The sequence below is a fragment of the Lissotriton vulgaris genome, chromosome 3_1, assembly GCF_964263255.1.
Source record: "Lissotriton vulgaris chromosome 3_1, aLisVul1.2, whole genome shotgun sequence".
NCBI classification, from domain to species: Eukaryota; Metazoa; Chordata; class Amphibia; order Caudata; family Salamandridae; genus Lissotriton; species Lissotriton vulgaris.
The window spans coordinates 771,389,527-771,417,330 of record NC_141689.1 but is presented as its reverse complement, the minus strand read 5'-3'; the positions used below and the strand labels follow the sequence as shown (position 1 = coordinate 771,417,330).

The 27,804-nt window shown below is 49.1% G+C and overlaps 1 protein-coding gene across 1 annotated transcript in view; it reads right to left on the bottom strand.

Moving 5' to 3' along the window:
• The window catches only part of PRDM6 (PR/SET domain 6), a 310,054-nt gene extending 283,255 nt beyond the window's left edge, over positions 1 to 26,799 (bottom strand). Inside the window, exons 1-2 of the mRNA XM_086963032.1 lie at positions 26,607 to 26,799; positions 21,646 to 22,120 (exon numbers count right to left, since the gene is read on the bottom strand). Of these exons, the coding sequence (XP_086819158.1) occupies positions 21,646 to 22,111 (466 nt within the window). The 5' untranslated portion in view covers positions 22,112 to 22,120; positions 26,607 to 26,799. The remainder of the gene's footprint in view (positions 1 to 21,645; positions 22,121 to 26,606) is intronic.
• Between the last annotated feature and the right edge of the window lie 1,005 nt (positions 26,800 to 27,804).

Below are 27,804 nucleotides of genomic sequence, written 5' to 3'. Positions count from 1 at the left end.
CTCTAATGCTCCTTGGTGGCCTGCTGCATTTCACAACGTCTGCTGCAGAAACATTAAGTCACAGCTCAGATAGAAGAACTTGAGTTACAAAAATCATTATGTACATATTTCCAGTGATGTGACTGAATGAACAAGCCAGACTTTAGGACACATTCAGGATCTGTGCCACTGCAGCTAATCCCTTTTAAGGTTCGTTGTATGGCAGCTGTCTTCAAAGCTACCTCACTCCCTAGCAAGCCAAAGGATTCTGTAAACTCATGATATGCACAGACAGGCCTCCAATGACTGAAGCATAGAGTAATCCAGATAGACAGTACACACTTCATAAACTTTCCAGAAAATATGAAAACCATATGCTTTATGTCAGCCACAACAAAGCTGCAATAGCATTTTTGTTTAAAGACGGGTATAAATGTCACAACACGACTGCAGTACGCAAATCAGACAGGTTTTTTACAAAGTTAATACAGGCAAGAAAGCGCTCCTCCTAGTCGTAATAACATTGCTACTAGATTGGGAAAAAACAAGCATTTGCAAAGCCAATAGGTTTCGCCTGTGCATGATCTATTAGCTTTGTCAATGTTTGTTTAAATGTTGCACAGCAGCTTGAGCTGCTGTGCAACATGCTTCAAGTTTAAAAAAGCACTATGACACAGCCAATGTTGACAGCATCATAGCGTTATTTTTTTTTTACTGAAAGCCATGTTGCATAGCAGCCTCTGCTGCTGTGCAATATGCCTCAAAACAGCGCAAGGGTTGGGGAGGGGTCAAGCAACACGAGGGGTGGAGGTGGTGAGAAACGGATAAGGGGAGAAGGGGGGCAGATTGGTAAAAAAAAGAATGGTGGAAAAGGGATTAGACAGAGGAGGGAGGGTGATTAACCAACAGTCTCAGAATGAGGGGTTGGGTTTTGAGACAACGGAGAGAGGGTGGGTTATAACATAAAGGACAGCAGGGGTGGGTTTTGAGACAACGGAGATGGGGTGGGTTTTGACACAATAGGACGGGGAGGTAAAATAGAAAAGAGTGGGAAGCACAGATTGTTAGCAGGGTGAAAAAGAAGGAGAGCGCGAGGAGTGCGGGCTAAAGGAGTGGGACTGCACTCTCTTAAAGTACATGCTGAATAGTAAAAAAAGAAAAAAATGGTGCCAGCAGGAAGCTGTACTTGGTCTATGCTCCACGGCAGAACGAAGACTTATGCCCAGGACAAAGTTGGAGGTGAGGAGGAGCTTCTGATCTATAAGAAGCAAGGAAATGAGAGTGACGCAGGAGCCAATCAATGGTAAGTAGATGTAAGCAACGGGTGGGGGCCTTAGCCCCTTCTAAAATTAAATTTCTTTACAAGAGATTTTGCAATCACAGTACATGTGCTGTGCAGGCAACCCCTAACCATGCTCTATGGAACAAACTGCCACACAATTCCACAAGTGAAACCAGCAGCATCACACTTCAAATGATTTCAAAGGAGTCCCCTCCAGAACACTCACCCCCATGAGAACTTCATGTGCAGAGGACGCTGGTCTGATAACAAGCTAACAGTGAATCCGATGGATTTGGGCATAGGGCCCGGATCCCCCAGCATGCTCCACGCCCGCCCAACCCACCTTACAATGAACACTTTGAGAGAGGGTGGGTGTAAACCTGCCATGTTTAATAACAACAATCATAAACATGACAATGATGTGGTCAAGTAACATAAACATTATCAACGTTTCATTAGACATTCATAAAATTACATTTTTATTATTAAAATTCTTCTTTTACCCGAGCACCAAGGGGCCATCTGGATCGCATCTCCCCAGGCTGAGTTCCCCACGCCAGGTGCAACCCACCTGCGCCCTCTGAGTCGTGGGCCCCAACCCTTGAGTCCTTGTCCACCATTTCCAAGGGCCCACCCCTCGGCCACCAGGCTGCCCAGGATCCCAGGAGGCTCGTACCTGTCGCCCTAGCCTCCCCAGCCGGTGGCCTCCATTTCCCTGCGGAGAGCTTACCGTCTCTCCCCTCAGTGCTGGCTTAGGGAGTGCGCAAGGCGGACTCCCGTCCATTGTGTAAGTCTATATCAATGGTCCAATGTCTCATTACCGCAACACACCCCTTCAATCCACTATATTAAGGGACGGGTGGGTGAGAGTTTAAAATGATAATGTCTAAGGAAGTCACGGGGTCCAGCGAGGTGAGAGCAGGTCCGGTGCAGGCGAGGGAAAGAGGCAGAGACACCTGTGCTCCTGCCCTAAATAAGTCACGGCCTCTGACCCCCCGCCACCCCCGGACGTGCGTCACCACCGCCCCGGAAGTACTTGTCTGGGCCGGCCTCCCATAGGGCCGCCGGCCCCCTACTCTGACCTATGGCGCTGCGTGGGCCGGGCCCTAAATGCGCGCTCGTCGAGCCTCGCCTTTGGTACAGTAAGCCTATGTTGCCGTCTGGTGCTTTGCTCTGGTAAGAGTATGTTTGCTGCTTTATATAAAAAAAATCCCAAATCCCTGATCATGAAACCCAATTCTGGGAAAAAATTGCCAAGAAAATCATTGCCAAGGATTTCACAGGAAAACAGGGTGCGGACAAGAGGGGAGTTTGCAGGGCTTCCTCTAAAATAAAAGGAGTACTAGTGTCAAACACAATGAAAATAATTGGGGAGATAGTTTCTTGGTAGTAGGTTTCTTTTTTTCATGTAGATCCCCAAGTGCAGAAGGTAACAGGGTGTGGCATTAGCAAGGCCAAACTCTAATGGTTCCTACTGTGGGAAGCATATAGTGGAGACAGACTTGTCTTATTGGCCAAACAGGAGTGGCGGCCGATGGGGGCAACTCACTTGTCCATGGAAAGGAAAACACTGAAGAGTGGTTAGTCTTATGTGGCATACCGAGGGCAACTCCCCAGCACCCACTCCATTGAGAGGGGAGACTCTGGAGGAAGGGCAGCGGTATTGTAGCAGATGGAGGGCTACTTTATCCCGCAGACAGACTGGTGTGCCCTATTTCACATGGGAGTGAAGTGCTTGCTTGTTATGCCAGACTTCTTTGTACCCATGGGCCCTGTTGGTCACAAGAATTACGTTGACGCCCTTTAATTCCCAAGTGACAAAAACATCTTTAAAGCAAAATACACTATATAGGAAGATTTCAGGAGTCATAGGGCAAGAAGGAATTGGTGTATTTGCCTGAATAATAGCATTTAGCTTATGGTGTACTCTGGCATGTCCTTACTGCTAGTTCCAAAACTAAGTAGTGGATCCGCGCCCTTAGCATTTGGCCATCAGGGTAGTGAAGTCGAGCAGTCCAAGGAGCAGGAAGGGGCTGTGGGATTAGCAACTGAGAACTAGTTCAAGCTAAACACAACAGTTAATAAATCTTTTCCCAGTCAGTGCTTTTACTTCAGAGTGAAACAGTACTTTAATCACAAAACACAACAAAATACTACACAGGAAGCTGTGGAGGGCAAAAATATTAAATACAATTCCCGAGGGAATTGCGGGGAGGAGGTGTGGGAGAGATGAGTCTCTTTTAATTCTAGTCTTTGTCCTTTTTTTTACAAATAATAATGCAAAATCAGTGCAAGACACTGCAGACTACCAGACCTGCAAACTTGTGAATTTTTTTCGCTGTGTGAGGGTGGGGTGTGACCATGAAAGGGGTGGGACTTAGGGCCAAGCACAGCTCGAGACACTTCTAGAGTCACAGCCCCCCTTGACAAGCCTCCACCCCTCCCACAGCACCCCTCTACACCACCAAACAACAAAATCAAAGCTTTTGAGGCTGCTGCCAATATCCTGGGGAGGTTTCACACCTCATAATGGACATCGGCTGAGCGAAACCTCCAAACAATTAGCTGGGACCCTGCGCTCTGCAGAGGTTTTCAGCTAATTGTGTGTCCCTGTGAAGGGAGTCGATGTCGTGTAACACACGGTGGCACTGTGTGAGTTGGCAGGTCTTGACTACCCCAAAGCTGATGAAACCATCATCTCCTTTTCCTTTCCCCATTCTATAGTCACATGTGACTAATATGTTGGATAATATACTCACAATGATACATTATAAGGATATGACAAGCTACTGAGAAGTTATGTAACTATACAGCGGCACATGGCCAAATGCAGAGGGCCTCAATAAGTTCATACAATTCTGAGGCGACTTGCAATATCTTTATGATGTACTTTTTTGCTGTACATCATGCCATATAGTTTGGGGGTCGTCACATCCGTGTTTGGTCTGTAGAAGTGAAGGTGGCTGGCCTGCCATGCATGGCCCCCGCTATCTACACCTTCTCTTCTGTTTCTGGCACACCATTGTGTCTCAAGCCTCCCCAACTTCTTTTCTCTTGCTTCTATGATGCTGTGCTGCGCATGGCCTGTTCTTCTTCATTGGCTGTGCCAGGTTGGTTTTCTGGTGCTTACATGCACAGCCTCTGATGGGCATAAGCGGTTCCTCCTCCCACTGATGAGATCACAGAAGGGGGGAGTACAGTTACATCTGCCACTACTCACTTGTAATAAGTTATTACAGCTGAGGAGTAGAGTAATGTTCCTATTACAGATGTGTTCTGATATCAGAATGCTCCTGAATTAAGAAAATAAACTATGTCCGGCAGTAGGGCGATTCTGCAATCCCATGATTCCTACATGGAGACAAGAGTCATGTAAAAACCTTTGCTCCCCATGTGCCTCTACTTGATAACTCTAATATGCCTCAAGCACTGTTTTCAGTCCCAGTGTACAATTACTCCCCTCTGCTTTCACAGTTACAGCAGTGTACATCACTGCATCCACGAATACGCAGGTACATGAATGTAGGGGACCATCAAGGACTACCGCCCTTCCTGTGTCTCAACCTGATAAATCGTGTAAGCCTCTACATGTCTTTTACTCTTCTGCCTTTATTTCAGCTGTGTCTATGCCAGTCACCACGCTGTATTTGAGCATATGCTTAGAATTGTGAGTAAAGGGGCCAGGGGAGGACCACTTCTCTGTCCATGTCTCCACTTGGTAACTCAACCAAGCCTCCAACACTGAGGCGACAATGCCTACCCTCTGTCTGTCCCATTAGCAGCATTCTGCATCTGCACATTCACAGAAAGACTGATACAAAGATAAGGGGGGCAGATAAAACCACCTCTCTGCACATGGCTGAACCTAAGAACTAAAGTAAGTATCCAACAGTGGCTTTGCTCTTAGACTACAATTACTCGTTTGTGTCTGTCCCATATTTTTGTTCTGATGCGGTTTTGGACAACCACTCATTTTGGATAGTAGCTCTGTGAAGAACTTTTTGCTAGTTTTACTTCAAACCTTTTGTCTAGGAGCCTTGCCTCAGAACTACTTGTTTTAAAGCCAGTGCTTCTGGTCAAGTCCTACATTTTCTCCACGCCTACGCAAGAACAGCAATGTAAAGTTTATGCTCATGGTCATGCTGGGTTGCAAAGTGTCTGGGCACTGATTCACATCTAAACCTCTACGCTACTAGTAAGCGTTCTAGGGTTGTGAGGACCATACAACCTCCCAGATGACTGACAAGTAGAAATGTTCTAATTATAGCGTTAGTAGGCCATGACTAGATTCGCACTATTTTATATGCTTGGATGGATCTGGTTGTATGAACTGAACTACATTTCAAGTGCTACAGAGTCTTGCAGCCAAATTTATTACAGGCTTACGATGGAGAGAATTCATGCGTGACAAGTTTTAGGCTCACAGTATCTCTGCTAGAAATATTCATGTAGGGGAGACATTCCGCTACTCTTAAATATTCTTTTGTGTATTTTTGCTGTAAGGATATGCTCATGTGTTGAAGCCTGTTTTCAGTGGACTGCCCGCCCATGGCCACCGGCACTCATATCTTCCAAATGTAAATCTTTCTCCTTTTATATTTTATGCTAAATGTTTCTTTCCTCTGATTTATTTTTTATAGTTTGAGATTGGTGCTCTTCTGATAAAGTTGTATGTTTATTTACTACATAAGATTCCCAAATAGTGTCTCTCCATAATTTCATTCTGCTTTTGTCTCACAGGAGATGCTGTGTACAGACTTGAGCAGCCATCCCTATCCAGACCTGAGTAGATAAACCTACTTAAACATGGGCAGTTACCTCTACCTAGACATGAGTAGATAAACGTATTCAGACCTGAGCAGTTACATCTACCCAGACATAAGTAGATAAACCTACTCAGAGCTGAATAGATACACCTACCCAGACATGAACAGATAAACCTACTCAGACCTGAGCAGCTATCCTTACTAAGACCAGAGTAGATAAACATACTCAGACCTGAGCAGATATCCCTACAAAACCAGAGTAGATAAACCTACTCAGGCTTGAGCAGCTATCCTTACAAAGACCAGAGTAGATAAACCTACTCGGACCTGAGCAGTTACATCCATCCAGACATGAGTGGATAACCCTACCCAGTCCTGAGCCGATAAATATATGCATGCAATAAAAATTAAGTTTACCATGAAGAAATAGTTATGAATAAAGAAAGATCTCACATGCCTGGCAATATCCAGAAGTTAAGTTCATTCAAATATGATTACCATTCACTTTAGTATATTAGGAGATTCTACTGAAGAGTTCTAGGGTAATTGCTATGTTTTTATAACACATTTTAGAGCTGTGAATGTACCATAATAGAGTATTTTTATCATGGTGCACTTTCCTTGTCCTGCCTCCCACGTACTCTCTTGGCACGAGTCACAATGCCTGGTCTTCAACCACGTCCTTTGCCCAATACCACTGTTCCCATGCCTGCTGGGCCTATGGCAGTGCCCAGTCAACTGTAGGTGCATGGGACGGAGTTCCGTCACTGCCAAACACGGGAGCACCTACATGCAATTCAGTTCAGACTGTGCAGTTTAGAAAGTAAAGTTGCTCATCGTTGGCTTAAGACTTTACAGTTACTCAATGATAGAATGGTTGTAGTACCTATCCACTCAGTTCATGCACAAATGTTATTGCCTTTTGGCTCATTCATCTGTGACTATTTCATCTGGGCAGCCCTTCTTTAATCTTTCAATGTTTATATCTAGTTATGTCCCGGGTAGGGCGCTGCGGTCCTCTGATGCCACTCTTCTGGTTAATCCACGCTTCCGCCTATCCACCTTGGGATGGCGTGCGTTTTCCACTCTACCTGCAGAGTGGAATAAATTACCAACGAATCTCCGCAAGGAGCCCAATCTATTGCCTTTCCGTTGAATGTTAAAAACTATTCTTTTCCGGGAAGCATGGGGAGGGTTGTAAAGCCATCAGCTGTTTCTGTAGAGTCGGTTTTTCTTTCTTCTGTACAAGCGCTTAGAGACCCTGGGGTGATAACGCGCTATATAAATTGAAATAAATAAATAAAATAAATATATTTGCATTAAAAACATTGATATGTCACTGAAATGTATTTTGATATATTTTAGTGGATATCTACTTATTTAGAAAAAAATAATGGGTGCAGTAACACATGCCCTTACCAAGTGTCAGTACAAGACAGCTGACCTGTGCTGACAGAATAAGCTGCTGACTCCACAGCGACATCTAGTAACGTCCTGGTGTACTACAATTAGAAGCAAACAAGTGCTGAACCATCATCCGTTAGAAGATGTCTCTGTGAAGCCCAAGCCAGATCTCAGGTACACAAGCAATATTAAATGTTTCCATGGAGCTGCCAATAAAACTGGTAAGGGCCTGTGGTAATGCGCCTTCTAGTTTTTACTGTGCAGGAGGATCAGGCCTTGTGGTGTATTACTTTCTTCTTGGGGTTTAAGCCCGCTGCTGTTCTGATTTTTATTTATGGTCTGATATTACTCCATTTTGTGAGGTCAGGACCTCAGAGAGCATTGGGTTTTTTTCTGCTTTGGATTCTGGCCCTATATTTTCAATGTTTGGCCACTTTCTTTAGCGGGAGACCAGGCACCATGCAGAATTATTATTTTTTTGTTTTTTTATTTACCTGGAGGGTCATACTGCCCTCCATCTTTTAATTGTATGTGCCTGCTCAGCAGGTGGAAAGTAGGCACCTGCAGACAGTACCAGGCAATCCCTTAGCTTCCCTGTCCCCTGCACCGATCTGCAGGTGGAAGGGGCAGTGCAGACCCACAGTGGTGAATGGCGAGCTGGTGAATACTTGGTGAGAGAGGCCAGAGAGGTTGCAACCTGGAACAGCAAAGAGAAGATTTTCGATGCTCCAGGCAAAATCGCATTTTACATTTGCAGCCCTCCCTACCACCTGTAAACAAGACGACTTTGCTGGAATTTTCTTGTTCCTTGGAACCAATCAGATCCTTCTCCTACATCACGGCCAAAACCTCGAATGAGCTCCCTGTAAACATCAGACACTCCCCGACCCTGCACACCTTCAGGAAGGACCTCAAGACCTGGCTATTCGACTAATCCGGAGCCGTCCCCCCTCTACCCCCCCTCCCCCCAGCGCATTGAGACCCTCACATGTGAGTAGCGCACTTTATAAACCCCTAATTGATTGATTGATTGATTGATTGAAACAGTGGTGGTGTTCCTTCCTTAACTTGCTCTCTAAGCCCCAGTCATGCGTGCAAGAATTGGTTGGGGGGCTAGAAAGGTGCAAGGAAATACACATTTTGCTCTCCACCTTTGTGCAAGGCAGGAAACCATATAATTTAAGTGAGGTGTTTGATTATGGTATTTGACTGCTCGTGCTTTGGCAGGCCATGGAGCGTCATTAACCACTCCTGGTCCGGGGGCGTTGCTGTGCTCACGGTGTGCCACAACGAAACAGGTAAGGCAGACCTCAACAGGCAAAACAGCTTAAAATTGACAGTATGTTTTGTGCCTCTGTCAGTCAGAATTGATATTCATTCAAAATGTGGCCGACAACCTGGTTAAAGAGCCAAGCTGTCAACATATATGTTTTCTAGTTCCTTCATAAAGTAAAAAGTATTTTACAGATGTACACCAAACAAGACGCAAAAAGATTTCACGTTGCCAATCCCCAATTTCCTGCCCAGTTTGGTCTACCTCTGTGCAGCAGCGTTTGCTGTGCAATTCCGTAAATCTTCCAACGGGGCTTTGACTGGGAACCACAACTTTTAGCACAGCACAAGTCCTAAAAAAAGAAGTGGGCGGACTAACCTAGTTAATCAAAATGCAAGTGGCATCAGAGTGCGTGACATCAGAGCGCGTGACATCACGGCAAGTGACATCACAGGAAGTAGCATCACAAGAAGTTACATCACATATTAAGCCCTCACATATATGTTTAGCAGGTGTATCAAGAGTACATTTGAGCACATTTCAAGTATACTTGCAAACCCTCCTGATTTAGGCAGAAGCTTCACACTTTTACACTTTTTCATTGATTGATTGATTGATTGATTTTGTACGCTACACATAAAACAATGTTGCCTTTTGTCAGCGTAAAGCTTCCTCTAACAATAGTGCTTCAAAAGAAAAAAATTGTGATATTTAAATTATTACAATGCCTCCTCAGGGTAGTATGCGCTATATAAATGCTATTTATTATGTGCAAATACTGGGAAAGATCGACACATCTGACTTTCTTACAGTGCATGCATATCTCCTTAAACAGAGCCGGAACAAAGTGAAAAGCTGCCTCTCTTAAGTATGTGTGAAGTGCTAACAAGAAGTGAACCTTTGTTTCCCCCTGCTGCATTTGCTTCTAGGTGTGAGGCTCCTGATGGCTGCCAGCCAGGAAGGAGACTGAGGGAGGCCGCCTGATGGCCCCTCAGATTTGACCCTTGTTATGGACCCAAAAGGAGTCAGAAATAAGAGAGCCCCATCCTGTAACTGCCTGCGCCTTAAGGCGTTGGGATTGAAAGCAGACAACAACATGCAGGTGCTGCTGAAAGTATCCCAGTGTTTGGAAATTACATCGCCGGGTGGATGGCGTCCACCCTGTGAAAAAAGTGGGTGGACGCCGTCCACCCGCATGTACCCCTCCGCATGTCCTGACTTTTAGGCGCACACCCCTCTTCCCGTACCCCGCCCACCCCCATTTAGTTTTGACTCTCCCTCGGGCAATCTTGTCAAAACAAGTCCACGTTGGCTAAACGCTCTCTTTGGAGTGTTCATCAAACATTGCAAACGTGATGAGAACCATAAAAAAACACTTTTCACGTATAACTCACCCTGAACAACAGAGCAGCCATCGGTGACTCTGCAATCAAGCTGTTTATCTGTTTATCGGTTTGCCTATCTATACATGCCTGTCTCCCAACCTCAGTGTCGATCTTTCTATACAACCGCGCATCAGTGCAATCTACAGGCCTCTCGCTTCCTGCCAAGCTGCGCACGCCTGCGCGCCATTTTGATCGGGGCGATGGCGTTGTGAACTGTAGCCCAAATTAAGGACAAAGTAAATACCTTCAAAAGGACAGCGTTGTTTTATCCCTGCCTTTGTGAGGTGTTCAGGCGAAGGAGAGTCGAGATACGAAATAGCCATGCGAGCCTAGGTGTCCAATTAAACTTCCAAGGCTGGACAAACGATGATAATGAATGAATGGACAAATGATAAAATATGGGGAGTGGAGCCTAATAATAATCCTAAAAATTAAAATACAATAATTTGTTATGCACAGTTTTTCATAGTGCACTTAAGCCATTTTAAATTGTTGGTACTAGCACCCAATTCAGTGTAACTCACGGAATTACAAAAATTGTATTTACGTCAGGGAAACTGGGACAATATTAAATTCAAGCTATTTTCTGCAGTTTAATTTGTGAAAGATGGGATTGCGCTCAAAGTTATTGTGTTTTATCTTTTTAATTTAGTATTAAAATATATAACATGTCCTCTCTTTTTAAGGGGGGCATTGTGGACAAGGGTTTATTAAAATCTCTCTGACTCGAGCAAATGATTTTTTTTAGCAAAAATGGGTGTTGTATATGCAGCACTGGCTCCACAACTTAATATAGGCCTGGTGCAAAAATCCTTCTGTAATAATGACTGGGGCGCAAATAGCGGTTGCCTAATTCCGCTCTATACAAGCAGTAGAAATTGGTGCAAACTGCTTTGGCTCCGAGTGTTCGGTTACTGTAACACCCCTCTCGGGGGTGGCAGTCTCCGGCGTCCCTTTGATCGGTCTCTTTGGCTGCAGTCCGAGGTCCCTCTGACACAGCGTGCAGTCTAGGCTAGTGGAGAGGGCGCTTCGCGCGCCTGTAACTGGTTGAGGGACGCACGCGGCCACGACTGGGATTCTTCTAGCAGGTCAGTGCGTGAGTGGTGTTTTATTTGTAATGATATTTCCTTCTTCGCACAGCCCAGCGCTCGCAAAGGGCTCGAGTGTCAGCATCGACTGCCCTGTGTTCGGCTGCTCTTCGCCTCACCCCGCCGGATGCCCGCTCTCGGAGCTGGCTTCTCGGTTAAATACGAGCAAAGTGGTGTTCATAATAAAAGGGGATGGGGCGAAAGGCATGCCCACATTTTCTAACCGATAAGCCACCCTCTGTGAAAAGTCACGCTACTCTGTTTTTGGCAGCGAAAAAAAAATGTGAGAGAGAGCAGATTGGTGCAAATTGCCTAAGTGAAGCACGCTCACTTACACAAGAGTGGGTGTGCACGGAGGGCTCGCGTGTTGTTGCTCTGACATAAGAACGTGGCTCTCAAAAAGAGTGCTTGTGCTTGAGTATCACGCGTGCGCGCGAGTTGCAGTGTCTGTGCGTTAAGTGTGTGTATTTGGTTGAATATGTTTGCCAATGTTTAGGGTTTCCTGTATCTGTCTGTGTGTGTGTGTCTGTATAGGTGGGGTCAGTGTCGGTGACGTGTATGCGTGCCTGTGCCAACGTGTTTGCATGTGTGTGTGTGTTTGCGTGTAGGTGGATGTCACTGTCTGTGAAGTGTGTGTGCCTGTGTGTTTATAGGTGTGGGTGCCTGCGAGGGTAATGCAGGGGCGGCTCTAGGTTCATGGTGGCCCTGGGCAGGGAGCGTAGGTAGGGGGCCCCGGAAGAGGGGGTCTGGGCGGGGCGGAGCGCGGAGGCTAGTGAAGAGGGGGGGTCAGGTTGTTTGGAAGTGGAATAGAGCCAGAGGCCACCAAATCCCTGCCAGGGGCCGCCACACAAATATGTATCCATCCTCAGAGGATTATTATATTAAGGATATATATTGATGTGGTGGCCCCTGGGGTTTGGTGGCCCTGTGCAGGTGCACAGCTTGCACATGCCTAAGGCCGGCCCTGGGTAATGTCAGGCAGTGGGTGCTTGTGTGTGTAGTGTCTGAGTGTACGCGCCTGTGGGTTGCAGGAGTGCCCACAGCCGGGGATGCCCCATTATGAAGTTTGGTTTCTCCGGTTGAAGATGCCAGGCTGGGTGTATTCGAGTACCTCACACTCTGTATCTCACCTCACACATTTCAGGGGCACCTTTCGCGCCCCCAGCCCTCACTCATCCAGTTACCCACCTGCACGCAGACCTGGGCAGCTGGGTTCGGGGTGCCCCAGTACCTCTCACTGCAGGGCGCAGGGCGCCTATCCCAGGTTGAATACCCGGATACTGACCGCAGGGTGATAACGCTGCCTGCCTCACAGGGTGATGCGCGGATTTATGAGCCGGCGGAGTCCACCCTTCGGGAGAGACGTCTCTCGCGAGCACGGCTTGGGAGCTCGCCCCTTCCTTTCCGTGTCTGAGCTGCAGCCTCAGCGACTGCTCTGCTCTTACAGGGAATGGAATCTAAACCCTCTCTGAGCCCCTCTTACTCTGCTGCTGGGACCTTTCGGACCCTGCAACCACATTCAGCCCTGCAGTGTCTGTGGAGCTGCTTCACTGTGCCCTGGAGGGGAGGGAGGGGGCAGGGTTGGGCTGGCCCAGAGGGCAACCAGGCAGCGCTGGGTGAGCTGACCTGACAAATCGAGTGTGGGCCCGAGCTCTGGCTGTTTGTAGACCTGTTAATGGTCTGCTGGGGTCAGCTCACTGTTCATTGATCTAATATAAAAACAAACATTCCCTGCAGCAAGCTTTCGTTCATACCTTGGAAAACACTTTTACAAGTGTCTTTAAATGCCCAAAACTGAACAATGCGTAAAGACGAGCCGCTTTTTATATATCTAAATCACTAATGGAGCCACTTGTATTTTGGTGCCTGGGCCTACTTTCTCTCCCCTTCCGACACTGGCAGGGAAGGGTTGTCTGTAGTAGCTACCCCAGTATGTGTGCATGTCTGTATCTACCCCACTCTGCCCCGCAGGGAGCCTGGGATGAGAGGTGGTGCCTGTCTCTACCCCACTCTGCCCCGCGGGAAGCCTGGGATGAGAGGTGGTGCCTGTGTCTACCCCACTCTGCCCCGCAGAGACCCTGGGGTGAGAGGCGGTGCCTGCATCTGCCCCACTCTGCCCTGCTGAGGATCCGGGGTGGAAGAGAGTGTCTTCATCTGCCAGTTTGTCCTGCAGAGGGCCTAGAGTGGGAAGCAGAGCCTATATGTATATACTTATACTTACCCCAGTCTGCCCTGCTGAGGGCCCTGGGAGCAGGAAGTGCCCATATCCACTCCCCTCTGCCATGGATCTAGGGTGGCAGAAAGTAGTTACAGTTACTCCGCTCTACCCTGCCGCGAATTGGGTGGGAGAATAAGCCTACTCTACCACAGTCTGCCCTGCCGAGGATTAGAGTGGGTGAAGGTGCCTATGCCTACGCCATTCTGCCCTGTTGAGGGTCTGGGTGGCAGAAGGTGCCAATGTATACCCCATTCTGTCCCGCTGAGTGGTCATTCAGAGATAAACTAATGCGAACACTCACCAGCCCTCTCCCAGGTCAAGAGCTCCGTCCCTCAGGTGTGAGGTGTGACATGTGAGCGAGAAAAAGTGTTTCATGTGTGTGTCCATGTGTGCCCGCACATGTATGTCTTTGTGTGTGTGTCTGCTGCTCTGTGGGAATGTATATGTCTAAGTATTTGGGTGTGTCACTGTTTGTGGTTGATTATCCCTTTCAGTGTGGTTATGGGCGTGTTTGTGTGAGTGCGCCTTTGCGTTCATGTGTGTGACTCTGTGCACAGTACTACAAGGTTGTATGTTCTGTGTGTTCTTATTTGCACGTGAGTCTGTGTTTACGTGTGAGTGTATTAAGACGCGTGTGTGTGTTTGCGGGTTCATGGAGGCCGCCCCCGCCCCTTCCGGCATTGATCGCAGCGGTGAGCGCAGAGCCCCGGTGCCCGGGCGGGGTAGCTGGGCCTGGACAGACCCCCGTCCCCGAACGCCCCACGCCCGCCGCGGATGATGAATCGGCCCCGCTGAAGGATCAATGGCTGGTCAGCGCTGGCTCCACTCGCTCCCACACACCACAGGGCAATTAATTGCGGCCTGTCCCCTCATCCCTCATCCGCTGCTGGCACATATCGATGCAGATTACTGCTGAGGGCCGCTTTATCACCTCAAATAAACAGCGCGCACCCCTGCTCACCTCCGGCTAATACACGGCCGGGCCTGTGCGCACCGGCAGGGGCGGCCGAGGGACAGGGACCCGCCACGAGCCGCTGGGCGCCCGCGCCGCCCGCAAACCCGTGGAGGGGAAAGGGAAAGAGATGGAGGGGTGTGTGGGGAGTGTCACTCTCTGTCCCACTCTCTTCCTTCGGTTCGCTGTATGTTAGTAACAAAGACGAGAGAATTGAAAGAGGCCACGAACAATAAGCACAGCAGACAGAGTACTTGAGAGATGCCTGACCCAATCACAGCTTCCACCTGTAGAGCGCGCACCATAAGTCCCAGCGACTCTAGGCGCGTCTACAACAGCTTCGGAATTATGAAAGGCAGAGTCAGTACGAGCCTCGCAGACTGCGGGAGTCTCAGCAGGGGCTCAGCCCACTGCGCTACATTATCTAGTCTGTACGTAATTACTTTACAGTACGCTGTTTCACATTAACACACGCGAGAACTGAATCATGTGAGCACACCTGGTGTGATGCATGTGATGTTACCAACAAAATCTATCAGCAGGTATGCTTATTTATATTAAAACATGTTAATTAAAAGGGAGTAAAGGGACCCTACTTTTACCCTCAAAATGTTTACACCACAAAAAAAAAATACACCAAAAAACGAAACATACGTCTGAAAAGGGAAGGCCTACAGCAAACTTTTCAAAAGCAGAAAAAATAGTGGTAAATTTCCTTTACATGACGTGGGTAGTATTTCTAACTTTAAATGAAATCAACTTATGAATTATATAATGTGCTGTGTGTTGTGTTTTGTTCTGTGTCTCTGTGCATTGTGTTGTGTCTGTGTATAGTTGTGTGTCTGCTTCTGAGGGTATAGTTGTGTTTTCACAGGTGCATGTATATTATTTCTCTCTTGGTTTTCACTGGAAGATGCTTGTGATGTTCAATACGGAGCTGGGGCTTTCGTGGCCGCCGTCTTCCCTTTCCATGCTTTTGGATGTACCACAAGGGCAGCCCCGCACGTGGGGCACGCGCCCCTCTCTGCGGACTGTCTTCGGGTGCGTGAACTGGAAATGTGTTTCGAAGCTGCAGTTGTGGGTGGAGGGGCCGTCCGAGCCCTCCATCTCATGCTTGGGGGCTGAGGGGGCCGTTTCCCTCCTCCCAACTCAGGCGCACGGGGTTCGTGAATGAGCAACAGCTTAAGGGTACGAGGACAGAGCCGTTGTAAGTCGCATACAAAGTGGGCAATCGCCCGGGACCCCATGTTTAAAGGGATCCCCAAGGAAAGTGAGTTGTCTCTCCACATTAGCTGTATTTTACTATCGCGCCACTTTTACCCAGGGCCGTTTTATGGCACCTGGGGCCCAGTCGAGGCATAGCATGGCTGCTTTTGTGTGACCCCCGTATCTGATAGTTTGACATATAATTCAGTATTGTTTGGTTTCCTGCAGGCTTGAATAGCAGAAAATAGATTATAAAAAAAGGTTTTCCAATCAAGTACCCTAAATTATGCCTTTCCAGGACCGCAAAATCCTAAAACTGGCACTGTAAGGGGTAGGGGCAGTGAAAATGCAAGAGAAAGAAAAAGGGTGAAAGGCCCCCTGTATGGGCTGGGGCCACGGGGAAGGAAGGAGAAACCACCCATCCCCGGCCAGCACCCACCGAGCTACCCTGCGCTGTTTACAAAGACACCCGTGTCACTGCCAGGGATGTCAGGACAGAGCGCCCACCCACCGACCCTCCACCAGGACACACATGCTGCCTCTTTAGACGACAGACTGAGGAACGGGGGCCTTCATTCAATATCTTTATTAGTGCACAGAGGTGGTGAAATATGTATTTATAATACACCCACACATATTATGGATTATTTGGTGCATATTCATCACAATCAAACGAGAGCACACACATTCACGTGTGCACATCATTTAGATGTTTGAGTGTGTTTGAATGTATCCTTATGGACGCCTACATGTACATATATGTATGTACACACGCTCACAACGAACACGTGATTGAGGACACCTGTAACTCAACCAGAGAGGGAATTCTCGGCTTCTGCCTGCTGTAAATACAACCATACACACACCTGTGCCTATCTAGATATACTCTCAAAAATGCGTACGTTCCCCACGCATACGGACCAATGTAGAGACACCAAAGCAGCTAAACGGAAATTACATTCGAAAAAAGAAAGCTGAATAATGAAAAAATATTTCCAGTGTTTCAAACATAAAATACACTCATAGCAGAACTTAAATTTTCAAACATGTATTATTATTATTCTAATATTATTTTTTAATAATAATCGCAATAATACGAACAATAATACTAACAACAATAGGAACAATAATAATAATTATTAATATTCTTGGCATTATATTATTATTATTATTATTATTATTATTATTATTATTATTACTGTCACTATTATTATTATTGTTACTATTATTATTATTAACAATCGCAATAATACGAACTATACTACTAATAATAGGGACAATAATACCAATAATAATAAAAATAAAAAATAATTATTATTAATATTATTATTATTGCAAAATATGCCCCTAGTCCAGATTTTTCCCTTTTCCATTACTTTACACTAAATGTAAAGACAACGCGTGTACACATATTTCGTCCCTCTGCGGTCACACCGCTGCACTCAAGAAAGAAATGAAGACCGGACAAAGCACTTGTTCAGTGTCAATAAATACCTAATTACGCAGCCATCATTCACTGCTTTATTATTACAGATTACCCCTTCTGGCGGCCCTTGAACCTGGGGCCGAGCCGCTGTAAGACTCACACAAAGGAAAGTTTAAATTCAAAGTTACTCATAACCTTATTTTGAACAGCCACGTAAACATACACTGGATGATATTTCCAGCTGAAAACACCACTGACCCCTCAAAAGGAAAGAGCCTCTCCACCGGTGCCGCGGCCGCTCCGACACCGGAGCCGGTGCTAGCGCCCACTGCCCTGAGCTCGGGCTATACAGCACTGCCCTGAGCTCGGACTGTACGGCACTGCCCTGAGCTCGGACTGTACGGCACTGCCCTGAGCTGAGCTCGGACTGTACGGCACTGCCCTGAGCTCGGACTATATAGCACTGCCCTAAACTCGGACTATACGGCACTGGCCTGAGCTCGGACTGTCCGGCACTGGCCTGAGCTGGACTGTACGGCACTGCCCGGAAACAGTTCACAGGGACCGGTGCGAGCTGTCAAAGCACCGTCACCGTCACTCCTTTCAGTAAGTCTCACCCGTGGGCTCCGATCGAGAGGATTGAGGATAGAGAGAAAGGAAACTACAAAAATACCGCACACACGCTCACCAGGCTAAATAATAAGACACCATAGGTTTCATTAAATGCTGTTGTAAATGTTGATAAATCGTGTTTGTGCTGAAAGAAAGGATATAAGCCAAAACCGAAAGGAAGGCATACAGAGGGGAGAAGGGGAGGACGAAACACGAACCAGCAGAGGGAAATTAAGACGAATGAAGAAAGAGGAGTGGAGAAAGAGGGTGAGAAATCGAAATGAAGGACTGAAATCGGAAGGGAGGAAGGAAGTGAAGGTAGTAAATTAAAGGTGAAAAGTAACAAAGTAATAAGCAAACAAACACAAAAGCGACGAAAGGTTAGTGGGAGAAAGAAGCAAGAAAGGAACGAAGAATCACCTTTGCGATAGGAGGAGAGTAATAATATTTTTCTGATTGTTTCTTCCTGCTTTTCCCTGCTGGTGGTGGTTGTCTGCTGGTAGTCTTAGTGCGAGCGTACGCGTGTTTGCGTACGTCTGTGCGCGTGGGTCTGTGCAGCGTGTTTGCGTGCGTCTGTACGCGCGTACGCGTGTTTACGTGCGTCTGTGCACATGGTTGAGTGCGTCTGTGCAGCGTGTTTACATGCGTCTGTGCGCGTGTTTGCGTGCGTCTGATGCCCGCAGGATGATACTAGCGGGCTTATTTACAAGCCCCTTGCCTCGCCGGTCCGTCACTTTTAGCTTAGGAAAGAGTGACGTACGAGCGGCGCAAGGGGCTTGTAAGCTCCTTTAGCCCCTGGGTGTTAGAAGAACCCCTAGCCGGTGCATCATGGGGGATAGTCTCTGGATCTTGTGCTGTTTGGGGGCTCCCCTATGCTTGGTCCCAAGTAGCCTATGATGTTTTCTGTGGAGGCTTCCTGCGCATCTGAAGTGGTATCTGTGGGGTACCCCGGAGTTGATAACCGTGCTTCTCTGTGTCTTGCTGAACGCCTGGGCACCGGCAGCCCTGTTTGTTAGTGCAACTGGGTCTGTGGTGGGTGCTGTCTGCTAGGGGCGTATGGTGGGTGCTCTGCATAGGGCACTCTGCAGGGTGCCTTACGGTGAAGGCTTTCGGGGCGATGTTCTGTTGGGGTGCTCTATAATGGTTCCTCTCTTGAGGGTCCTACTTGAGGATGTTCTGGGGGGAAGCTGAATGGACGGGAGGGTGCAGTGTAAGTATTGCTCTTTCCAGGGTGTTCCCAGAAGGGTTCTCCCTGTAGGGGGGTGTTGGAAGTGTGCTTTGTGGAGAGTGTTCTAAGTTTGATGGTATCAGGAGAGAGCTCTGTGATTGCTGTTCCCAAAAGGGTTCCTCTGAGGTTGCTGTTCCCAAAAGGGTGCCTCTGTGGTTGTTGGTCTCAGGAGGGTGCTCTATGGTCGCTGGTCTCAGGAGGGTGCTTTATGGCTGCTGGTCTCAGGAGGGTGCTCTGGAAGTGGTGCTCTTTCCAGGGTGTTCACAGAAGGGTTCTCCCTGCAGGGTGATGTGTGAAGTGTGCTTTGTGGAGAGTTTTCTGTGATTGCTGGTCTCAGGAAGGTGCTCTGTGGTTGCTAGTGTCAGGAGGGTGCTCTATGGTTGCTGGTCTCAGGAAGGTGCTCTGGAAGTGGTACTCTTTCGAGGGTGTTCACAGGAGTGTTCTCCCTGCAGGGTGATGTGTGAAGTGTGCTTTGTGGAGAGTTTTCTGTGATTGCTGGTCTCAAGAGGGTGCTCTGTGGTTGCTGGTCTCAAGAGGGTGCTCTGTGGTTGCTGGTCTCAAGAGGGTGCTCTATGGTCGCTGGTCTCAGGAGGGTGCTCTATGGCTGCTGGTCTCAGGAGGGTGCTCTGAAAGTGGTACTCTTTCGAGGGTGTTCGCAGGAGGGTTCTCCCAGCAGGTAGATGTGTGGTGTACTTTGTGGAGAATGTTCTGTGATTGCTGGTCTCAGGAGAGAGCTCTGTGATTGCTGGTCTCTGGAGAGTGCTCTGTGATTGCAGGTCTCTGGAGACTTCTCTGTGATTGCTGGTCTCAGGAGGGTGCTCTAAAAGTGGTGCTCTCTTCGGGTGTTCTCAGCAGGGTTCTGCCTGCCCGGTGATCTGTGAAGTGTGCTTTGTGTGGGGTGCTCTGTGATTGCTGGTCTAAGAGGGTGCTCTGTGATTGCTGGTCTCGGGAGGGTGCTCTGTAAGTAGTGCTCTCTATAGGATGTTCTCAGCTGGCTTCTGCCTGTAGGGTGCTCTGTGAATCATGCTTTCTGGCGAGTGTTCTGTGAATGATTACTGGTCTCAGGACAGCGCTCTTTGAATACTGGTCTCGGTGGGTGCTCTGTCAGTGGTGTTCTTTCTAAGGTGTTCTCAGCAGGGTTCTGCCTGCCCGGTGATGTGTGAATTGTGCTTTGTGTGGGGTGCTCTGTGATAGTTGGTCTCAGGAAGGTGTTCTCCTCCGTGGTGGGTTCTCGGACTCCCGCCTCTGCTACTCCCAGTTTCTCGTGTAGCTGGGTGGGGTGCTCTCCCCTGGGTGCTCTGATGTGGACCTTAAATGAGGGCCCGACAATATGGTGCTGTGTGGAAAGTTTTCCAGGAGAGTGCTCTGCGGTAGGCGTTCTCCCAGTGTGCCCTCTGGAGAGGTCTTTGTGGCGGGTGACCTGTGCAGGCTGCTCTGAGGAGAGTGTCCTATGGACACTTTTCTGTGTTGTGTTCCCCGCCGTGGCGCGTGCTCCTACCCCTTTCGTCTGATCTGCTGAGTGTGGGTGTTCTGTGGCGTGTGTGCTACGCACAGCGCTCTGTGGAGCTTGCAGTCTGCGTGGTGCTCTGTGTTTTGTTCCCGGTGGTTGGTGTTCAGGAACCGCATGCTTGTAGTCGTTGTGATCGCTGGGTTGGGCGGTTCTCAGGTGGATTTTGTGGCGGTTGCTTCATGGGAGGCGCGAGGAACCTCTGCAGGGAAGCTCTAGTCTAGGGTGTTCTGTGGTGGAGTCTCTCGGAAGGATGCTTTTTGCAGGTTTCACACTGGAGGGAGCTCTGTGCATATTGCTTAGCAGTGGGTGCTCCATAGATGGTGCCCTTTGGAGGTTGCTTTTCAATCAGTGATATTTTCAGGGTACACTGTGGCCAGTACTAGCTGCGGCGTGCTATTTGTTGTGTTCTGGGGGTGGGTGTCCTGTGGAAAGTACTCTGTAATTGGTGAGAACATCACTGATGAGTGCTCTTTGGAGTGGGCCCTAAGGAGGATGATGGTGCTCTACGGTGGCTCCTCTCTGAAGGGTGTTCTGTGGAGGGTGCTTTGTAGTGGGTGGTGTTTCGAGGATGATCAGTTGATGGTAGTGTCTTTAGAGCGCTTTTGTTTGTATTTCAGGTAGGAAGTGTTCGGTGGGGCCTGATCTCTGGTGGGTGCTCTCGGGTGGGAACTTGGTGGTGGGCACTCTCTGGAGGATGGTTTGGAGTGGGCGATACTTTGTAGGTACTCCGATGAGACTTCCATTTTCAGGGCGCTCTCTTTTGTGTTGCAGGTGCTCGGTGTTCTGTGGAGGATATTTGTGGTGGGTGCTCTCTAGTGGGTGTTCTGTGTGGGATGTTTTGTAATGTGTCGTCTTCTGAGGGTGATCCATTGAGATTGGTAGGTGCGGCGTGCTCTGGTTTGTGTTCCGGAAGGAAGGTGCTGTTAGGGGCGTGATCTGTGGTGAGTGGTCTATGACGGGTGCACAGTGTGGGCGCTTTCTGGGGGGGGGTGCTTTGTGGTGGATGGAATTTTGAGGATGCTACGTTGGTTGTGATATTTGTAAGATGCTTTGTTTTGTATTCCAAATGGTGGACATTCTGTGGAGAGTGTTCGTGGTGGGTGCTCTATGGTGGGTGCTCTATGGTGGGTGATATCTCTGTCGGGTGCTCTCTGGTGGGTGTTCTGTGGGGAGTGGTCTATGGCGGATGCTCTATGGGGAGTGCTCTATGGTGGGCGCTCTCTGGGGTGCTGCGTGGCGGGTGCTCGGTCAGGTGGTGAGAACTGGAGGTGCCCCCTGCAGATCGTTCTCTAACGGTGTGGGTGGTCGGTACTCACGGTTGTTGGGGTCGCTGGTCGGGGTGCTCAGGGGGATGATTTCCATCCGCTGCTGCCCGTACAGGTAGTAGTCCAGCTCCTCGGCGCTGCACCGGGGCCGCCCCTGCGCGGCCCGCTCCAGGCACTTGGGCCCCCCCAGCTCCATCCGCTGCCCCCCCTGCTGGGGCCCACTGGGCTCGGGGCTCTGCAGGACTCCAAAGACGGCGGGGAGGGTGGAGAGCGCGGCCATGGGGACCGAGGAGATGGAGGAGGCCGGGGTCGACGACGAGGATGCGGAGGCCAGCGAGGCCGGCCGCGGGCGCAGGCTCTCCGGGAGCTCCGGGGGTCTCTCCAGCGCCGGCCCCAGGGCCCCCAGGGGCAGCGCGGCCTTCAGCTGGGTGTGCGGGAAGAGCTGCTGCCAGTGCTGCAGGTAAGCCGGGTCCACCTTCAAGAAGGCCGAGCCGGCCGCGTCCCCAGGCTTCAGCATGTCCGGCGCCTGGGGGAGAAAGGACACGGGGTGAACATGTGCGTAGACATGGGGTACACACTCACAGCTCTGCATATATGAAGCACTCACTGGAACGAGGCTTGCGGGACTGGCAGGTGCTTAGAAGCTAGAGCGGTGCCCTGCAGCAGACCCGGAACATATGAGAACAAAAAATGCCTTATCAGACCATGCCGTGACAAGATACTGGCGTAGCACACCAGAGCCAATCACAGCAAGGTAACTTAGCAATGGCACACCAAACAATGCCATAACAAGAAAATGGCGCAGCACACCACAGCATACCACAGCAAGGTAACTTAGGAACAACACACCAAACAATGCCATAACAAGATAATAGCATAGCAAACCAAACACTGCCAGAACAAGATACTGGCGCAGCACACCAGAGCATACCACAACAAGATAGTTTATCAACAGCACACCAGACACTGCCATAACAAGATAATAGCACAGCAAGCTAAACACTGCCAGAACAAGATACTGGCGCAGCACATCAGAGCATACCACAGCAAGGTAATTTAGGAACAACACAACAAACACTGCCATAACAAGACCATGGCGCAGCATACCAGAGCAAACCACAGCAAGGTAATTTAGGAAAAACACACCAAACACTGCCATAACAAGACAATGGCGCAGCACACCAGAGCAAACCACAGCAAGGTAACTTAGCAATGGCACACCAAACAATGGCATAACAAGAAAATGCGCAGCACACCAGAGCATACCACAGCAAGATAACTTAGGAAAAACACACCAAACACTGCCAGAACAAGATACTGGCGCAGCACCCCAGAGCATACCACAGAAAGCGAATTTAGGAACAACACACCAACCACTGCCATAATAGGATAATGGCGCAGCACGCCAAACACTGCCATAACGAGGTAATGGCACAGCACACCAGAGCATACCATAACCAGAAAGCTTAGCAAAAGCACTCCAAACAATGCCATAACAAGATAATGGTGCAATACAACAGCAGCACATGCCATAGCAATATAACTTAGCAACAGCACACCAAACACTGCCATAACAAGATAATGGCACAGCACAACAGAGCATACCACAAGATAGTTTAGCAACAGCACACCAAACACTGCCAGAACAAGATTATGGCGCAGCACACCAAACACTACCATAACAAGATAATGGCACAGCACAACAGAGCATACTTCAACAAGATAGTTTAGCAACAGCACACCAAACAATTCCATAACAAGATAATGGCACAGCACAACAGAGCATACCACGACAAGATAGTTTAGCAACAGCACACCAAACACTGCCAGAACAAGATAATGGCACAGCACAACAGAGCAGATTACAACAAGATAGTTTAACGACAGCACACCAAACACTGCCAGAACAAGATAATGGCACAGCAGACCAGAGCATAACACAACGGATAGTTTAGCGACAGCACACCAAACACTGCCAGAACAAGATAACGGTGCAGCACAACAGCACACGCCATAGCAAGATAGCTTAGCAACAGCACACCAAACACTGTCATAACGAGGTAATGGCACAGCACAACAGAGCATACCATAAGATAGTTTAGAAACAGCACACCAAACACTGCCAGAACAAGATAATGGCACAGCACAACAGAGCATACCACAGCAAGATAACGTAGGAACAGCACACCAAACAATGCAATAACAAGATAATGGCACAGCACACCAAACACTGCCATAACAAGATAATGGCACAGCACACCAAACACTGCCAGAACAAGATAATGGAGCAGCACAACAGCACATGCCATAGCAAGATAACTTACCAACAGCACCCCAACACCACCAGGACAAGAAAATGGCACAGCACACCAGACCATACCATAGCAAGATACTTTAGGAACAGCACTCCAAACACTGCCATAACACGAAAATGGCGCAGCACCAAGAGCATACCATAACAAGGTGATTTAGAGACAGAAAGCAAAACAATGCCATGACCAGATCACAGCACACCGGAGCATTACATCACAACATAACATTGCGGATCACATCACACCATACCATGCCACCACCACAGGATGATATAGTGTGCACTATGCAATAACAAAATACCATCGTGAAAGCACACCAAGCAATGCCATATCAGGACAATAGCACACCAGCCAGACCAAGCCATAAAAATACCTTCACAACACTACATCAGACAACGTCATAACAAAACAAAAAAACCATCACGGCACAGAAGGGCATTCCTCAACAGTATGACATCGCACATAAAGCCACACCATAACATGCCATAACATGATGGCATTTCATATCACACCACGACATGGCAAGATAACTTAGCATCTGCATATCTGACAATGCTGTGACAAAATGCCAGAACAGCAGACCACTCCAGAGTGTGCAGTGAAAAAACGACATGGTATAACTAGCACACCACATCATGCCATGACGAGATATCAATGCAACAGTTCACGGACAATACTATAACAAGATAACTCCATAGTACATCAGGGCATGCCATAAATCACTGCACAAAAGACAACGCCGTGCCACTGGATAGCATAGTGTAGCACATCGCAAAATCCTTTACAAAACAACGCAGCAAAAGTACACAGTCAATGACATAACAAGATACATACACACCAGGTCGCGCCTTAAAAACATAACATAGCAACAGTACATCAAACTAACATATTAAGATGCCATCACGACAAAAACATACTACAGCAGAGCACACAACAACATACCGTACCCTAACAAGATTATACGGTGTTGCACAACACGCCGTGCCTTAACAAAATGACACAGCTAAAGCACACAAGGTAATGTCATAACAAGACAGCGGCACAGCACACCAGACTGCGCCATAGAAATACCTTAGCTACAAATCAGACAACACCATAACAAGATAATACTACAGCAGCATGCCGGGGCACGAAGTAACAGCATGCCATAGGATATCACACCACAACCCGTATCACACCATCTCGGACTCACTTAGAACAGTACGCATGAACATGTTCAAACAACATAAACCCACAGCAGACCACACCAGAAGGTGCGATTATAACATAACATTCACATCATTGCCCACAACATGACCCCGCGAAAAGACAACTAAGCCACAACACGCGGGCAATGTCATGACAAGATAACAGTACGCCACACCAGAGCATGTCATAACCACATTACATTACGTGACACCATGACATCGCAAGCGACTGCACACCACGTTTCACACACGCACAACGTACCGATTTTACATCACAACAAAGGTTGGCTATCACTATTTCGCGTGCAGTAGTGTCGTGAACAGTCAACCCAGTTTCACGTGCGCTTCGTGAGGTACAAGACCAATCCTGGGAGTGAAAAACACACAAGAGACGCCGGCCCCGAATCACACTCGCAGAGCGCACACCAGATGCCCCTTGCCCGCTGCCTTCCACGCCCTGGTCTCAGGGAAGGAGGCTAAAGACACTACCGCCAATTGAATGGGTCACTATACATCGGCTCTATATAGGGAGTGATGCCAGGGGTGTATATATAGGGAGTAATGCAAGGGGAGTATATATAGGGAGTGATGCCATGGGTATCTATATAGATAGGGATGTCACGGACGTTTATAGAGACAAGGATGTCAGGGGCATCTGTAGGGACAGTGATGCCAGGGCGTCTTGGCCGACGGCTCACCGGGGCGCCGCCTGTACATCCCAAACATGACCCCTCGTGCCGCTAGCGCCAGCCGGGTATTCACAGTGCTGTCCAGTTTCCGCGCCCGGAGAGAAGACCCGTGCTGACCATAGACAGTGGGCAGCTCATCCCTGTCCGAGCCGAAAGCGGGGCCGGTCCAGCTGCCACGGCTGGACAGGCAACGACCCGTCTGTCAATAGCGGTCAATATCCTCCCCGAAGCGCCCCCTTGCAGTGCATGGACGTGAGGCGCCTCGAAGCCTGGCCGCGAACTCACTGCAGAGACACCCGACCCGAGTCTAGGCGCAGAAGAGTCTCTGGCAGCGGCTGTGGCAGCCGGTGCGGACAGACACAGGGGCACGGGCCACAGACCCCAGCCCGGCTGCAGCCGCCATCGGCGTCAGTACACGTCCCAGAAGTGCATGCGCCCAAGTTGGACTCCAGGAGCCACGCGGCCACGCGGCCACGCGGCCGAGCCAGGGCAGCGGGGCTCGGCCGCGACCCTACACGACTATCCCCTTCTCAAAGAGACTTTACAGGGCATAACACCCGAGTGAGCTGCGAACACTTCTCTGCCAGCGGAGCAAGAACACAAGCAGCGGCTGCCGCTCTCGCCGGGATCTGTCACATCCGCTCAAGTTGCAAACATTCGGGTGCGGGGTGGATGTATGGCTGGCAGTGCCCTGCCTGCAGTTGTGTCGCACTCGGGAGTCGCCGGGATCTGTCAGACCCGCTCAAGTTGCAAACACTCGGGGTACGGGGTGGGGTGCGTGTGTGTGTGGGTGACAGTGCCCTGCCTGCAGCGGCTGCTCTTACCTGCCTGTTCCGGTCTGAGGAAGCTCCGCTCAGGGCAGATTCCAGGTAGAGGGGCTTCCAGAGGAGCCGGCTGTCTCCGAGCTATAGGGTGGGTTCAGGAGGCTGTAGAGCTGGAACCAAGGCGGAGCGTCCTGCCTCTGCGTGCAGGGACCGTGGGAGGAGGGGGCGGAGGCGGCTCGCATCCACTCCAGTCTGAGCCCGGCCGCTCTCTGAGCGCTGTGAGGCGCTGCTTAGCACGTGTCAAAGCATCACGTGCACGTCTGTGCGTGCGGGTGTGTGTGTGCCCCACTGGAGCGTGTGAGTCTGTGTGTGCGCGCCTAGGTGCGAGGGCACTACTGGCTGCAGTGCTGAGTGCACGTCTCCACTTCTGAGTTGTGTGAGGAATGAGCATGTACCTGTGTACAGCTGTCGGAGTGTGTGCAGAGCTGTACTGTGTCACCTGCTTGCAAGCGCTGGTGAACTACTGCAGGGTCTCGCGACACAGTCGAATAATCCATCTACCTACCCTATGGTAGCAGGTTCGCGGCCGTGGGACCCGCTCGGCCCTTCATCCTTCAGAGATCGATAAAAGAATTACCACCGAGTTTAATAACAATACACATCCGTAACTGTCCTGTGTGGCTGAGAAAGAGTAGGTAAGTCGCTGTGTGCACTAGAAAACCGTGCAGATGAATGTGTTTGCAGTGCAGTGTTTAGTGTGTGGGTAGAATGGTACTGCATGTAAGATACTGTGTTTTGAACGGACTTGAGAGTTTTTTGCCCCTTCAATTTCTTTGAGCGCGTGCACTCTTCAGTATTGTGTGTGCAATGCCACAGTGTGTATATTTGTACGTGCCCGAGGGCCTTGTGTATATGTACGCGGATTGCTTCCCTGTGTCTGTATGGGAGTGTGGTATAACAGCCGGCTCTACGGTGCCACCGCCTGCGTTTTTATCACGGCCGGCGTGTCTGCTGTGTACTGCTTCAATGCTGCAGGTGTGCGGGTGGCGCACGGTTACTAATTGTGTATGGACAGAGTCTACAAAACCGTATAGAACAGTACTTTCGGTTTGTTTGTTCGTGTTTTATTTTTGGGGTGTTTCTGGAACGTACCAGTGTCCACTCATGGCGTACTGTCTCCGAGTCTTTACCTGCGTGTGCTTTGCTCTGCGGATGCCTCGTTGTCTGTGTGTTTGTTCAGAGTCTGCTTGTGTGTGCG